Source organism: Mchenga conophoros, linkage group LG20, assembly GCF_057382185.1.
Source record: "Mchenga conophoros isolate Kocher_MC1m ecotype Shallow Benthic linkage group LG20, M_conophoros_male_GT1.1, whole genome shotgun sequence".
Classification (NCBI taxonomy): Eukaryota; Metazoa; Chordata; class Actinopteri; order Cichliformes; family Cichlidae; genus Mchenga; species Mchenga conophoros.
In genome coordinates this window covers 24,519,844-24,536,941 of record NC_140545.1, presented here as the reverse complement: position 1 = coordinate 24,536,941, position 17,098 = coordinate 24,519,844, and the positions used below count along the sequence as shown (strand labels likewise).

Genomic DNA, 17,098 nt, shown 5'->3' with positions numbered 1-17,098 from the left:
TTGTTTCATCTCTAAATACATTACCCATTTTTTCTGAAAATGCATTATGCCGAAGTTGCCTCCTCCAGGAAACAGAACTTCACAACTTGTCTCTCCTCTCTCTCTCTTTGTGTTGCTGGGGAAGAACAGAGGAGAGTGCTATGACTAACCAGTCGGCCTGGCGAGTGTGTATTACGTCAAAAAGTCACACACTCATCAGCAGCCTTCTGTACCAGCTGAATGTGCATTCAGTCAAAAGTTAGAGTGTAAAGACAACACCCTGTGTTGTCAAACAGTTGGACACTGTGTCTTTGTTTAATAATGCACAGTAGAGACTTACAGTACATCTTAATAAGTGGGGTGTGAAGGGACCATTAATCGAAGCACTGGTGCGAACAGTGACGCTGTCGTCCTCTCAATCTAACAATTTGTGCTGCAAAATGAATCCCAAATGCTCCTCAGTAGCACAAATACTGGGCACAGGGAACAGGATCACTATTGCATGTTTGTTTGTTACACCTTATGTATGTTTTGTATTCAATTTTTAAAATATAAGCTGCTTTCTTTTACACACTGTAAATGACACACTGTATTTGTGTAATGACAGCATAACAAAGGAACAGAATTAAAATCTTCTGCACTTTTACGTTTGTAAAATCTGAGTAAAACCGAGTTTATTCTTCTGTAATTATGGCTGCCTTGTTAGCTTAGAAGACACAACATGTAATTAAGGTAATATTGGAGCTGAGGGAAGTCATATCATTCCTCATTAGATTAAGGCTAGCTATGTTTCCCCCTGCCTTCAGTCTTTATGACATACTTGGCTGAACCAAGCCAATCTCTCTTTAGATAACTCGGAGATCGGGGTCTCAGAGGTGTTCATTACGTGTCCAAACAAATCACTGACACCAGGCCCATAAGATCAACTGAAGGCGCTATCAGCAGACATGTGTGCTGCTTTGGGATAAGAGGTTCACTTAAAAATGTCAAAACCAGAAACAATCAGCGCGTCATCACAGTGGCTTTGTCTTACTGATGTATATTTTATGCATAGAACATTAGAATGAGATCTATAGTTGTTTTTAATTAACAAAAAGTGTTGTCACTAATCCCTAGCCAGGAACCTTGACTACTTGGAGTGCTTGCTACTTTTCTTTTACAGTTATAACAGAGGTGTCGTTGCTTATTTCCATGTAATAAACTTTCATTTGATATAAAAAAGACAGATCTGGCTTTTGTGACCTCAGTCATTGATTAGTGAAGTCACCGTGTGAAACCTCCATTGGCATCATGCTGTTTAGAAGCTAGACAAGCAAGAAGGTAGATCTGGCATAGAAGTCTAATGGCACCATCTGTTCATAGGGAAACTTATCAATGACAAAGCAGACCTGCCTTGTACTTTTTGACTCTAGTGAGGACTGTGATTTATCAATTTAAGATCATATTGTATTCAGTACAGCTTAAAACTAGCAGATGAAATACTAAAATTATCAGGAAAGATTAAGAGAGCAATTAGTGCTGGCCATTTGTAAGGTTACAAGTCCAGGACACCTCTGTGTTGCTTTTGCTTTTTATCTTTTATATACAGTCTATTATGTTTTTAGTTTTCTTGAACCTCTTTCTAACTTTGAACTATACCTCTTCCCCCCAGCTGCTGGCTATATGTACAAATCAGTCTACTTGCCTTTTGATAAAGCTGCAGTCACACAAAGAAAGCAATTTTGCAGTGACGTGGTGACCAAAGATCACAGAAAGTCAGTGGGTAAAAAAATGCTGGCAGTGCAAAATGTGGGGGTCCTGAGATAGACTTTTGAACACACAGGATACCGATGATTGACATATGACAGGGTACTAAATACCAGAGCCTTCGAATGAGTCATTCCATTCAACAGCTCTGTTAAACACATTAGAGGGTTACCTAGGCAACCAGAGCCTGGGCTATCCACCAATGACCAGCTGATCCTTAAAAGTAATGTGCAACAAGTGACGCCATATGTGACTGTGGGCGCCACTTAAATAAGAAAACAACCATAATAAAAAACAATGAAACAACACATGGCAGTCAATGTGATATATATCGACTGCCATATCAGACTGATCATAATCTCATATGACTTAGAGTACAAATGACGCTTTAATATTGACAATAGAAACAATGGTATCAAGAGAATTTGTCACCATATAAATAATAATGACAGAATCTTGTTAAAATTCAGCACTGAATCACTGATCTGATTTCACATTGCCAGTGGACATCACATTTGAAGTGATGCCTGTCTGGAGCAACAGGCTGCAGGTTACCCAGCAGGCCCACTCTTACTCAGCCTCTGTGCACTAATGACGAACAGCCTCGGGCCAGGCTAGAGGCTCAAGGTTACATACCTGCGATCTTTCTTCACAAAGAAATCAGCAGCACCCATCTTAGAGAGATAAACAGTACTCAGCTCTGCTTGGAAGGAGGCTGACTCACTGGCTCAGTCGGTAGAAATGTCTGCTGTTCCTTGGCCACTGCTTAAGCTGTGTTTTTATGTGATTTCTAATCTGCAGGAAATGGTGTTGCTCTCTGAAATTGCCAGAGAAGACCTGTATCATAGTTTGAGAAAAATCATTTTGAATCACAAATGTCAGGGCTTGTTCACGCTTTCCCGCGACCATCATCTAGTGTTGTTTTCCTCACTCAAGTGCTATGACCTTGATGCACGACCTACAGACACAGAACAAATGTGTCATCTGCTGTCTCATCTTTATGTACATGTCCGCATTGGTCAGACAGCACTATTTAATTGCAACACAATGGGTTTCTCATTTTTATATGAGACATAGACAGCATTATAAAGAACAATTGTTTCTCCCAATTTGCATTAATTAATTGTAATATCTCTCCACTCATCAGCTTTTGAAATAACAATCCATGAGATGTAAACACACCTCCATCCTGTGCTCATTGCCGGCTCACTAAATATCCTGCGAAATGAGTTGCATTTCATTTTCATACTTTGCTGGTGGAGGCGATTTTTACTGCTGTTAATTATTCATGGGCCAGTAATGTGTGCAGCTGTTCTCCTCTCAAACAGAAAGAAGGAGGAGAAGATTGAACTGATCTGTTGTCCATACCTCTGAGTAACACAGTAAATGCAGATGAAACACTGTCTGCTGATAATAAAGTCCTGGGACTGGCGAGCAACTTTGATATTTGTAAATTTCTTTTTGGAATAAATTATTCTGAATGTGTTTCACAGACTTGATTAAAATTTTAAGCTGTTGGTCAGTACACCGCTTACAGACTGAAATATTTATATATTGGATGGATTGCCAGATTTGAAGACTCCCACAGAGCCAGCCATGACCCCCAGCAGATCAATCCCACTGACTTTGGGGCTCTCCAAACTTTATCTCTAAAAGATCTGTACAAAGATCCCACTGACTTCCTATTAATTCTACTTACTTTGTGGGGCTTCTAGCTTTATCCACTGTGAAGTTTACATTTATGTTTTTATTTTTGTAAAAAAGGGTATCTTGTTGGCTGGGGACCCGAGGAGCTTATGTAATAGCGAGGTGTCTGTCATCTGTCCACAGTTTGCAAGAATCGTTGCTCATCCAAGAACACTGGTCAGGATTTAGTCAAACTTTCACACAGTGGTCATCTGATGACTGCGCTCAAGGTCAACGTCATATTGTTTTTTCTTGTTTTGTCAGCACTTTTCTATTTTCACAGCAGTTGCTGGACTAGTAGTAGTCTTTAAAATCAGACAGTACTATAGGTCGTGGTGCATTGGTCAGATTTGGGTGAAGTGACATTAATTTGGCCTGGATGTGACCGTCAGCCTCCTTGACTTCTTAGTGGATTTTAATTAGTTTGTGCAGTACAATCACCCAGTGACAATAAAACTTTAATCTGTGAAACCCATCAGGAGCTAGTAGTGGCTGCAGACTGATGTATTGATTTGTAAAAACACAAGAGATAGACAGACAGCAAATATTTTTTCACACAAACTCCACAAATTACTTATGGCTGCTTCTTTATTCAAAAAGTGTCACCGTGCCGGGTAGCTCCACATGTTTGATTGGGCAGATTTTGTTACCCGTCAAGAAGGATGCCCCATTTGTGTCTTCTACCAGGAATAAAACTGGGAATTCTTAGGCAAACGTGCAAACCACTACACATTACCACTACCAGTTCCTTCAATGCTAAAGTTTCTATCCCTTGATTGATCTGTCTAGATCAGCGGTCCCAAACCCCCGGGCCTCAGACCGGTACCGGTCCGTGAGTCGTTTGGTACCGGGCCACCAGAGTTGAGGCTCAGGTGTGAAATGTATGGTTTTCAGGGTTTTTATCGGTTTTCAGCGTTATTTTGTTATCATTTTTATCGTTAACTCGGTTTTTTCACGTGTCTTATAAATAAATCTTCTTTTTTTCGGTACCGGTACTAGTTTTATTTTGTTGTATTTATCTGCGACACCTTAAAGGCCGGTCCGTGAAAATATTGTCGGGCATAAACCGGTCCGTGGCGCAAAAAAGGTTGGAGACCGCTGCTCTAGATCATCTGTCTTTTCCTTTCTTTTTTTGTTTTGTTTTTTTGTTATTGCAATCTCTTTTTGCCTCGCCCTCATTCTCCTGCCTGTTTCCTCCACAGGAATACCTGTGTCCACTCAAGCGGTTTGGGTAGTGGAGCATGTTGTGACAGCCATGTCTCTGGAGATGGAGAAGACCATCACCAAGCTGATGTACGATTTCCAGAGGAATTCCACCTCTGATGATGACTCTGGATGTGCACTGGAGGAATATGCTTGGGTTCCCCCTGGCCTCAGTCCTGAGCAGGTATATAGTTACAGATACAAACAAACTATGACGTGAATAAGTACTTCATTAGATATTCTCTGTTGTTGTTCAACAGTGCCAGACCGTATCAAATTGAACCAAGTCGGTCAAGAGAATTTAATTATTTGGATAATAAAGTATCTATCGAAGTAATCCCGAGCTGGAAAATTCACTCATCTGAAAACACGACAACATATCATCATTGTTTGAAATCCCCTTCATGGTGCTGTAGTCTCTTACGGGTTAGAGTGGGGAGAAGGGCAGGGATGACTTACAGTAGACTAAGGCTATGCTGTCAAGCATTTCAGGGAGCAATAATTGTAAGGACATTTTACAGCTGTCAGTGTTAATCTGACTTTGTGTAGAAACCAAATTGAGAGTCAGACAGACTGACAACCATGACTGAAATCATGAAAAGCAACCACACACTGATTAGTTGATTGCATTGTCTGAAGAACAGATGCGAAGCAGCAAAAGATTTGATGAAATGTTGAAATGCTCTCTGATGAGTTTAAAGTACAAGAATTTCAAATATATAGGAGGATTCACTTTGAAAAGGCTGTTTCACTGATCAGTATCGAGTAAACATGATGACTATGTGGTCTTCTAGGCACACTAAGCCTCAGTCTGCTCTGTTTTTTACTGTAACTTAGCAAATTTAAACCCAGAGGACTGGAAGTAATTTGAGTCAGTGAATGTTTGGATGAATCTAATTGGAAATGTGTGGCAGCATGTTTATGCGTACCAGTTTCGCAATTCTCTGTCTGGACTCATTTGCAGTTTAAATGCCTTTTAATTGCATGCATGACCAAGCTAATGCAATTGGCTCTGTAAATCCAGAGGAAGATATTTCCTCCTCATTTTTTATTTTTGCCTGTTGTTTTTGTCAGCTCTGACATAAGATAAGCACGGTTGTGTTCAACTATATTCGGTATAAACACTTCTGTCTTTATTTAGTATGAGAAGGACTCCAATGCAACAGGCCTCCTAGTACTCTGTTAACAGATGACAGGATGGGCTGATAACAGTCATTTTCTCCAGTCAGCCATCTTGACAGGATGCTGAAAGAGGCTGCAGCCTCTGTCATCCAACAGGAGGTGCAGGCAATTTGAAGCTGCCCGTTTCTTTTTTTAATACACTTGAACGTAATGAATTTTAAGCCCGTCACATCTGATTTCTCTCTGTACAATTAAAGAGACTTGCATTTTAAAAGATAATCACAATTTTGCAGCATAGTTCATCAAGCTGTCAGGACTCAAATTCCCCAGCTGAAAACATTTACTGTTTCAAAAATGTTTTGTTGTATCAGGATTGGATGGGAGGAATGAACTTTGTTAACAGTAGATCTTTTCAATATTTGTTGTAACATGTTTTTGCTTTTTTTTTGTCTAAACAACTTCCTTTAAGAGCTTCAAGTTAAAAAAAGAAAAAAAAAAGAAAAGAAAGGATTTGGTGGGCTAGAGATTCCAGTAAATTCAGAGCTGAATAACTGCTAGTTTAATTAGTTAGTTTATCAATTTTAAATTTATTGTCAAGGTCACTTGTTCCTGTTTACCTGTGGTTTTTGGACTGGACAAGATGACTAACATGGTAACCAGTAATGAAAATAAGCTGCATTCCTATACAAATTTGCATGAAATGGATCACATTTAAACCATTTAAAGCAGGTATGTAAAACCTAAGGCCCGAGGACCAAAATCAGCCCGCCAACGACTTCAATTTGGCCCACTGGGCGGCTTTGGAAAGACATAACTGAAGGCATAAATTTCAGCATTTCCTACTAAAAACAGCATCCTACTGGCTATTTACACACCAAAGTAAATAAGTAATAAACAATTAAATAACACCAAAAAAATCAATTTTACATTTTATAATTACAGGACAGTCTGTAGCTTCATCTGTCATTTTTACACATGTATTTCTTACAACTTGAGCCAAAAGAGTCGTCATTCATTTACTCCAGCAGCATTTCTACGTTTAACATGTAGAAAATGTCTTTACACTGAATGAATGTGAAGTTTTATCCCTGATTTAAAGTATTTTTGCTTCCCGATTAACAAAGAAATTTCGAAGAGAGTGAAGAAAGTTCTTATTCGTCGATGTGCTTAATATTTTAAAGTCCACCTGTTGCACAGTTGAGAGACAGTTCTCAGAGAAAAGTGGTTCAAGGCAAATGATTTTGGCTCTCATAAGAGTCGGCGTCACCCTCCTCAGCACAGAGTAAAGAGCGAGCGTGACGGGCAACACGGAGAAGAACCACCTTTCTCCCTCACTCTCCACCCTACTGATTAAGTAAATTGAATGAGCAGAAACTTCAGTAAAATAGATCTTTACACTGCACTGAACACTGAACCACTTTGCGTTGAAAGCCTGTTTTGTTGAAAATCCGAGACAAGTAACAAGATTGCTTTCTATCCTTTCAGTGTTTACTTCTCAAACACCGTTCAAGGCTTTTTCTCTGTTTCATCGGCTAGCATTTAATTACAAAAGAGGGTTCAGGGCACGGATGGCAAGTGCTACTGCATCGTGAATTATAATTGCAGTGCAAGTTTAAGATTTCCTTTAAGCAATGCGAATATTAGCTGCTGAAAATTTAAAGAACCTGGTGCTGTTCAAGGTTGTGCCTGCAGCAGCAGCACACATCTCAATGTGCTGAACACTTTCAATTCCAGACACCAACTTCCAAGGGAAAGACATAAAAATTTTTCCATGAATCAGTGAAATAATGTAGATTATTTAAAACAGCCAACTTTTATCTTTGTATAAAGAACAAATTGTGGATATTTGGATGCTATTGTATAGGCCAGCTTTAAAATATACTTTAAATTTGACATAACTAAAGAAATTATAGTTATTTCTTCTGTCTATCATAATTTTATAATTAGAATTCACAGATCAATCACGATTTAAAATTCATTGTTGTAATCTATAAAAGCCACAACCCCAGGCTTCAGACTAAACGATCGGTTTCTACTCTTACCTCTGTATGATGTGAAAAAGAGTAGATATCCTCGACATGGGCATCTCAGACACACAGTTCCAGCTGTGAGCACAGCAGCCCAAACTCATCAGCTGTTTAAACCATCTATTTGTGAGTGCCAGCCGAGCAGAAGGAAGTTGTCTTTGAGGAACTAGAAACAGAACTAAAAATGTTTGTTAGATGAAGAGTGAACTGAGGAGTTCCATCAAGGAAAAGTCTAAATTAAATAAAGATTATTTTGAACTGACTCATGCAAAGTACTCTATGAAAGTTCAAGATCAGAAACAGGAGTTTAAAATGAGTACAGTACTTTCCATTTAATATTTTTATATTTACAGTGGATCACATAAGTGCTTTATTCTTGCTCTTTTTCTGCCCACCTTTACTATTGTGGTTTACTCTTATCAGAGCTGCACTGAATAGGAATTCCTTTCTCATTTCTCTACTGTATTGTTTCTTTCGATAACAATGCGGTAAATTTTACAGTATATAAATTTACAGAACATAAATACAGTATCAACACCTTTTATTCTTCAACACAGTCGCTCTTAGACAAGCTTTCATTTAATTTCTTTAATCTGCAGGGGAAGTTTAGCAGGCTTCTTGAAGGACATTCAAAGCTTGTTTTGAATATTGGCTGCCTTTTTTGCTCCATTCTCTGTCAAGATCATCCCACACTGCTTGAATAATATTGAGGTGTGTGAGGCCAATCCATGACTGATAGGCTTTTCATTCTGTGTTGTTTTATTTTTTGTCTTGTTTTTAACCCATTACTTGGCAGTGTGTTTGGGGTCATTGTCATGCTGAAAAATGAAGCTGCTGCCAACCAGATGCTTTCCAGATTTGTTTTGCATGCTGGATCAAAATAGGATGGTACTTTTCTGCATTCATCCATTAGTTTTGCCAAGATCCCCAGCACCACTGGCTAAAATGCAGTCCCAAAGCAAGACAGAACCTCCACTGTGTTTTTAAAGATGGCTGTAGATGCCCACTGTGGTGCCTATCTTTTGATATTGATGACATTTTGAAGCAAAATTTTGAATTTAAATTCATCACTCCATAAGACCTGTTGCCACTGATTTTCAGTCCAGTTCTTGTTTAATCAGCTTCTTGGATAGTGTTTGTTTTTTTTTTGTCCAGTTTCCTCAAATTTTGTAAGGACACACCGCACCATGCTGATCAAGTTTTTGGCTAATAACTGGTATTCATGTTGTTGGTGCAAAAATACAATTAATATGTGTCGAACAATGTTATCTTTGGCATGTTTTGTAGATTTAACTAAAGATGTTTTTTGCAACAGGCTGCAAATGCCCGATGATACAATTCACTAACTTGCTTTTATGTGTAGACACAACACTGGTTCGTACCTTGAATTGGGTGCCCTTTTTTAAGCTTGAATGATTTATAGGTCAGTGTTAAGTTGTTCTACAAACAAAAAAGACTTCTCCTAAAATGGTGAGGTACAAGACCTGGACTGGAAATGAGTAAAAAAAAAAAGCAGTCAATGTCCAAAGAAAAACTCTGAAACAACTCCTTATCCAACAAAACCTTATATTTTAGTGCAAATTAAAATAAAAAAGAATTGTGTGCAATATGCAAATTTGTGTCATAAATCAAAACTTTCAACCTCCACACAGATGTTTTTACTTCATCCATCATGCTTTTGTGTGTGATGTAAAGAACTTGGCAAATTATGTAGAAACATTTTCTCCGACTTTCCAAGTTGTTATGAGCACCAAACAGCAGACAGATGAGGTTAGCAACTAACATAATCAAGGATTTTGTAACAAAACGCGTAGAATATTTATATCGGGGTGAGTTGAGACTAAGCACACTGAAAAAGGGGTAGAAAATATTTACTTTACCTTTTGTCAAATGTGCTGAAACACATTTTGAAATTGAGAGGTCACTCAAGAGCAAAACCACATGTTTGATTTTCTGTTTCAGGTGCATCAGTATTATAACTGCTTACCAGAGGAGAAGGTTCCTTATATCAACAGCCCTGGAGAGAAATACCGCATCAAGCAATTGCTTCACCAGTTGCCACCACATGACAATGAGGTAAAACTACACAACAAAATTCTGAGTAATACATGAAGGCTTTTCTTTACTCTTATGATTTCCAGAGGTTAGGTGGTGTTTCAGCTCTAATGATGAGTCGTGTTGTTTCAGGTACGATATTGTAATGCACTGGACGAGGAGGAGAAACGAGAGCTTAAGCTGTTCAGCAATCAACGGAAGAAAGATAACCTGGGCCGAGGCAATGTCCGTCCTTTCCCCCTAACTATCAATGGGGCCGCCTGTGACAAGGTAAACCACGCAACCAACATCTTTTCATTCCTTACATAATGACCTACTTTTTCCGGACTTGGGCCATCGTCTGTGTAGCAAATATCTTTAATTCTCCTTCATAAAAGCATGTTAGTCTTGAAAATATTCAAAACTGTCTCTTTTCACACCTTACAGCTTTCATTCTTTCTTTGTCTGCCTTTTCTTCCAACACTACCTGACTCTCTCACTTTCTTTCGTACCTTTCATTTGATTTTGTTTCTTTTCATTGAATTTTATTTCTTCTCTTTTCCTTTCCTCTCCTACAGTGTGGGGGTCAGATAAATGGAGGGGACATTGTAGTTTTTGCACCAAGGGCGGGTCATGGAAAATGCTGGCACCCTCAGTGCTTTGTCTGCGGCACATGCGAGGAAGTATTGGTGGACCTCATATACTTCCACCAGGATGGCAAGATCTACTGTGGCCGGCACCATGCCGAGAGGCTGAAACCCCGCTGCTGTGCCTGTGATGAGGTGCGCCTGTCTGGGCTTGGAGCCCTTTGGGGTTGGAAATGGCTGAATGGTTCATGCTCACAGACTTGGATGGGGTTGGAATCAGTCTGGAGGGAAAAGATGTCTCAGTGTCTTTGCCACGTCTTGGAAAGTCCGCTGTAATTTATAGTGAGCGGGCTTGAATAATAAGTCAGGCCACAGTGCTCTGCAAGTATTGGAAAGAGAATTTCTATTTGATTAAACTGTTTAATTATCTTTAACTGGAAGATATAAATCTGATGTCACGTACATACCTTTTAAGTTAGTTTCTTTATAAGGTAATTTTGTGAAATAATTACATGAATATTATAAAATGCAAGCACAAAGGATGCCTAGATCATCGTTTTTATTCAGCTGAAATATGCCTGACTTTTACACTTAAGAACACTCACACTTTGGTGGAATTTCTAACAGTTTACTAATCTACCTGTCAGTTTATGTGGAGGTAGATGATCCTATTAAGGGGTAGTATGTCAAAAAGGATCCTATTCTAGGACGTGACACGAATAAAATACAGGACCCTGAGATACAGGATAGCAACATATGTAGATATTGTGTGTTATCTGCTTGCTGATAAATGTAATGTGTTAATCATATAGATCATCTTTGCTGATGAGTGCACTGAGGCGGAGGGCCGGCACTGGCACATGAAGCATTTCTGTTGCTACGAGTGTGAGACCACCCTTGGCGGGCAGCGCTACATCATGAAGGATGGACGACCACACTGCTGCAACTGCTTCGAGTCCCTTTATGCAGAGTACTGTGACGCATGTGGAGAACACATAGGTACAACTTTCATTGTTGTTTCAAGTCCTCTGATATCTAAATGAATTGCTATCAAGAGTGACAGACATGCTATTCCTGTACTTGCTTCGTGGAAAAAAAAACTCCAACAGCCCTTTATTGTAAGCGTGACTCTTATCAGCTCTGGAAGCCTTGTGTGCCGCAGCTGTGGAGAGGCGGGTTCAGTGCAGTGAAATGCGGATAGTTATTATCATCCCAAGCTTCAGTAACAGTGAAAGAGTGTGTTTCAGAGGGTGCTCCCATGTTGTATCCAGATGGAAGCTGTGAAAGATGAGTGCTTCCTCTTGCTGGGGAGTAGTGCTGGTGAAATTTATTCATGCTATCTTACAAACTGAGTGATCATCTGTGGGCATGAAATCATAAATATTTTTACTTTAAGAGACAAAGGGCTCTGTTCGCTCATAACGTAAATAGTGCCTTGCAGCATATCGGATAAAAATTAGGTATCATATCAACATATCTGACAAAAATTTGCTTAATAGCTAAAGGTTAACATCAGTTTTTGATGTTTTTTCGTCATGTGTCGATACTAAAAATGGTCAAATGTTTTTGTTCCCATCTTATTAAAGGCATTGACCAAGGTCAGATGACTTATGATGGACAGCACTGGCATGCAACTGAGGAATGTTTTTGCTGTGCCCGTTGCAAGCGCTCCCTTCTTGGACGCCCCTTCCTGCCAAAGCAGGGGCAGATTTTCTGTTCACGGTCCTGCAGTGCGGGACAGGTGAGGAAACTGAAAATACATCTGAAGCATCTCCTCATTTAGTTATGTATATACCCGCTGTTAATTAGTATACATTTTTAAGAGTTTTCTAGTTATGCACATATATATTTTGTTTATTTTAACAATTAAGGATCCCGAGGAATCTGACTCCTCAGACTCTGCCTTCCAAAGTGCTCGCTCACGTGAGTCCCGCCACAGCACCAAGATCGGAAAGAAAGAGCGCAGGAATGCTGAGCAGGATAGGCGAAGCACCGAACCCCGCCAGTCAGCTCCTCCATCGATGCCCGACCGTCTCTCTGCTGATATGGATCCCCTCTCTGGTCAGATGGATCGCTTAAGCCTCACTTCTAGTCAGACTCCAAGCAGGACGCCTAACCGCACCCCTAGCCGCACTCCAAGTCGAGCCCCAAGCCTAAACCAGGTGTGGATGAGCCGAGATGACCCCTACATCCCTCCTTCCTATGAAGGCCCTCAGCGGGATCCCTCCCCTAGCCCTACACCCATTCATCTGCTGGGTCAGTGTAATGCTAGGCAAGGTTACAATCCTAATGCGAATGCTCATCCACCAGCCCAGAGTCCTGCCAACCCAGGAAAGAGGCCTGATTCCTGGGGAAAGGAGCAAGGGAATGCCAAGAGGACCCCTATGGCTGCCCTGAGAGGCTACTCCTTTAATGAAAACTGGATGCAGCACAGCCAGGATGAGTTCAGACCCAACAAGCTGCGCACCCAGATGAGCTTCAATGAGATGTCTAGCCAGAATCAGGGTTTCTCTGACAAGAGAAGTATCAGTCTGCATGGATTCCAGAGAAATGGAAGACCCCCACTGACCAGGAGGAACCCTATCAATGCCATGAGCTTTAACGAGCCCCTCACTCCTCTAGAACAGACCCCTCGTGGATCCATGGACTCCCTAACTATGTCTAATGCTACAGGTATGGGGTTAAAAAGCCTAAAGTTAAGGTCATTTATATGAGATTATATAAAAAAATGACATTTTATTTTTTTATTTTTTCTTGTAACAGGTAACTCTCTAGATGGAGTCAGCAAGCGTCAGGAGCATCTGTCAAGGTTTTCCATGCCTGACCTGAGTAAAGATTCAGGTGTAAATGTGTCTGAAAAGAGCAACATGGGTACCCTCAGCTCCTCAGTCCAGTTCCACAGCACAGAATCGCTGTCCTCCTCCCGCCCATACAACAACAACAACATGTACACCCCTCTGAGAGTCGGCTACCCACTGCAGTACTGGGATGGCCCACAGCCGCTCGGCTTTGATGGTAAAGGTCGTGTCGGGGTGATGGGCAGCAGTGGGAATCTGCGGATGGCTCCCATGAGTGACAGAATGCCCCGCCGAAGCTTAAGCGGGCAGGAATCTGTGACCCAGAACCAGCAGCCACAACCCAGACGCCGCAAACACCATCGTGGGAACAACGGCAACGGCCAGCACCGCAGTGGCCGCCACCACAAACGCTCTCGCCGCTCTCGCTCTGACAACGCCTTGCACCTGGTGGCAGACCGGCCTGCTCAAATGATGGAGCCGCCGTACCGTCGCGTTCAGGAGGATTATGATCGTTTCCCCTCTGGTCATGCTGCACGGGAGTTGTTCGGGCTGGACCCGGGCGGGTACAGGCAGCAGCTTCACCGGCCCTGTCCCCGCACCACTTCTGATCTTACCCTGCAGAATGCTGGCTGGCAACCTGTCGGCCTGGGCGGGCCGTGCTGGGGCGATGGGTACATGGAGGCTGCTGACCCCTGGTGCTCTAGCTGCTCCTCTTCCTCCGAGTCTGAGGAAGAAGAGGCTTATTTTATGGGAGAACCAATCCCTCGGCCCGTGCAGCTGTGCTACATCAATAACGAGGAGCGACGCCATCGCTACAGTCCCTCTGGGATAGGTGGCCATCACGGACCTCTTCACGGACCGATTCATGGCCAGCTGCACACCCGCCAGAGGAGGAAGAGCAAAAACTGCATCATTTCGTAGATATAGAGCAAGGAGTTGGGGAGGGATGAGCAGGAGAGTGAAAGATATAAGAGAGAAAGGTAAGGAGACGGTGTAAAGCAGCAGAGATGGTGGAACAGAGGGAGTGGGAAGGTGAGAGTGAGACAGCTGAAAGTGAGAGTGAATAGAGAGTTTCTGTGTGTGTGTGTGTGTGTGTGTGTGTGTGTGTGTGTGTGTGCTTTTGTGTGTGAGTGGTGGGGTTGAGGAGGGAAAAAAAGGCCTATTTTTTGTGCTTGTGAGCTTACACAACTCTACACCATGTAGTGTTTGTGTACACCTACACAGAATGATCTAATCCTAAGAGGAAGCTCAGCTGGCTTACACAACGGGAGTGTTTACGCTGATGGAGATCAACTGATGGTACCGGGAAGCACTGAAGAATTTGACAACTACAAAAACTGTGGTCAAGGTAAAATAACATGGCATGTGTGCGTGTCTGTGCGTGAACCCCATGTTACAGAGAGATTGAACTATTCCAGCTGGAAAAGGCCAGTGGTCAAACTACAGTGACATGACTGTTCACGTCGCCGCTCAGTGATCCAAGCCCTGGGCAGTAAACTTATTCTGTGTGGACAAACGAGAAATTGTATTGGGATAGTGCAAGCTACGTGCTAGATTCCAAGCTGTGTCATTGTTTACCTCAGTGGAATCCAAATGCTGCTGGAATATAGTGTTGGCTCGCTAGCCCCGTTATCACCTTGTACAAATAGTCTTTTAAACCTTGTGCTCTGCATAGCCGGCTCTCCATTGCTTCACCAAGGACAGAGCGCCAGACAGCCTCTGCTCCTTGACCATTCAGGCACAGTAACGTCAGGTATGGTCCCGTTTTCTCTTCTGCAACATGCTTTGTTTTGGTTTTTTTGAGAGTTACCTATAGTTGATTAATACTACCACTAATAACACTAACAATAATAATGATAACACAAATAATAACTATAAGAATATTAAAGAATAATACCTACTAGATGTATATATAGTAATAAACTTTAATAATGGATGTAGTAATGTAAATGTCCTGTACATATGGTCTTAAATATTTATATATTTTGTAACTAAAGAACCATTATTTGTATAACATGATGTAGAGATAGGGAGGCTTGCATGTTAATTTGTTGTTGTTGTCTCATACTGAAAATAAAGTGTATGTCAATGAACAACCAGGAATATTTTTTTTTGGTTAAAGTGGTTTTGAGTTCAGAGGATGTTTCACTAAGCCATTCTACCATTCCTAAAGAAAAAGTAACTTTCCTTGCAAGGAAAGCTCTGCTGAATAAACGTTCCATCAAGTGTCTTCCACAGCAGTGTTACTGTCAGTCAGATAATAACCACCACAAGCCTTTCCACAGCAGGTCAAGTGTCCTGACCCGACCCGAGGAGTCTGAAAATGAGAAGTTCACTGTCTTATTTCTCGCACATTCAACAGGTTAACTACGAGAACCGAGCATTCATTTACCTTCTAATATATTCCAGACCTTCAAATGCGCCGTTATAACCAGGTAATGACTTGAGCTGAGTGGTTATAATGTTTTGGTTCAGTCTACAGTACTGTGCAGTTTGGGGCCTCCTTTCATTTCTCTATATTTTGCTTTCAAGGAGCCAGAATTTCTTTTCATTTTTGAAATGGTATTGAGCAAGAGTTCTCCAAGCTTTCTTAAGGTCTTTCATATTTTTTTTAAATATTGGCTACTTTATCTTCAGTCCAGTTCTTGTACTTGACCATTTTTAAAGGAATTTCTTTCATTTATTTGTTTGTTAAGCCACTGATCCATGACTCATTCATGACTCAAGCACAAAAGTTTGACTTTCAGGCATCTTAGAACTGTACAAAATCTAAAAAAACCAAAAAAAAAAACCAAAAACGGGGTGACTCAAGACTTTATATAGAGCTCGACATTTTACAGTTAATCCTGTTACACTAGCGCCTGGAAAAAAGTTAAAATGTATCTCTTGCATTATTGTGCTGCAGTTTCTTGTCACTGGTCACATTTAAATGAATATCAATACTTCAGTGATAATCCAGCCTGAGCCGTGTCAGTGTTCGAGTCACAGAGTAAATCAGAAATACTTTGACACTGGCCACTTCAGCAATATAACAAGGACCAGTTAATAAACAAAAAAAATAAATTTCTAACATAAAAAGGTCTGAAATTTGGCCTATTAACTACATTCGTTTTTTACAATAGACCTATAAGATTCAGTATATGAATTTTAGTAGCTACAACTATAATTGAGTTGGAAATGGTTTGAATACTTTGATTACATCAAATATACAGTCACGATAAAAAGAAAATACATCTTCCTTCAACTCTTAATGTTTTACATAGGTAAATACAACCATATTATGCTGAAACATTGTTTAACAAAACCAAAGTAGTGAAGAAGTATTCTGTAAAATATAAATTATACCCTCGCTGCTTCCAGTTTAAGCAGGAGCCAGTGCTGCTTATCAGATGCAGCTGATTAGCTGATCATCAGCCAGTGTGATAATCAGTGTGAGCGCTTCTATAAAAGCAGATATTTTGGCAGTTTGCAAGTCTGGAGCATTCAGGTGTGTACACATGGAGAAGGAGTTTTAAAAGTGGAAACATTCAAGTGAGTTACCAGTCTTCCCGCAAGTGAATCTCCCAACAAATTCACCCAAAGATCAGAAAGATGACAACAAACCCAAGACCTACATCTCAGACCTCAGGTAGCTTGTTAAATATTAAAGTTCATGACAGTACATTTAAAAAAAAAAAAAAAAAAAAGACTGAAGCTTGGCTCATTCAGAAAGGTTGCCAGTAGAAATAGACTTCTTTAAAAATAAAAAAGGAGAGGCAACAGTTTAGCTCAGAAGCAGGTGACCATATGAGTGCAGCAATGACTGAATGCAATCCCTTGCTACATGTCTTCCCCCCACACTCTCTCTCGTCACTGTGCTATTTAATAAAGGTTAAAAAGTAATTTAAAGAAATCTAAGCTCTAGATTTGTAAAGTT

The 17,098-nt window shown here is 40.7% G+C and overlaps 1 protein-coding gene across 2 annotated transcripts in view; it reads left to right on the top strand.

Annotated features, from left to right (window-relative positions):
• Positions 1-15,980, top strand: part of LOC146550885 (prickle-like protein 2) — a 37,008-nt gene extending 21,028 nt beyond the window's left edge. The window contains exons 2-10 of one of the 2 annotated variants that reach the window (XR_014890278.1): positions 4,614-4,798; positions 9,726-9,839; positions 9,951-10,088; positions 10,376-10,579; positions 11,197-11,383; positions 11,971-12,125; positions 12,256-13,057; positions 13,148-14,162; positions 14,407-15,980. Coding sequence is in view for 1 of the 2 variants with exons in the window: in XM_085260902.1 (XP_085117028.1) it covers positions 4,667-4,798; positions 9,726-9,839; positions 9,951-10,088; positions 10,376-10,579; positions 11,197-11,383; positions 11,971-12,125; positions 12,256-13,057; positions 13,148-14,103 (2,688 nt within the window). In the remaining variant the exon portion in view is untranslated. Of the gene's footprint in view, positions 1-4,613; positions 4,799-9,725; positions 9,840-9,950; positions 10,089-10,375; positions 10,580-11,196; positions 11,384-11,970; positions 12,126-12,255; positions 13,058-13,147 lie in introns of both variants that reach the window. The other variant, XM_085260902.1, reaches the window with a different exon arrangement.
• The last annotated feature ends 1,118 nt before the right edge of the window (positions 15,981-17,098 follow it).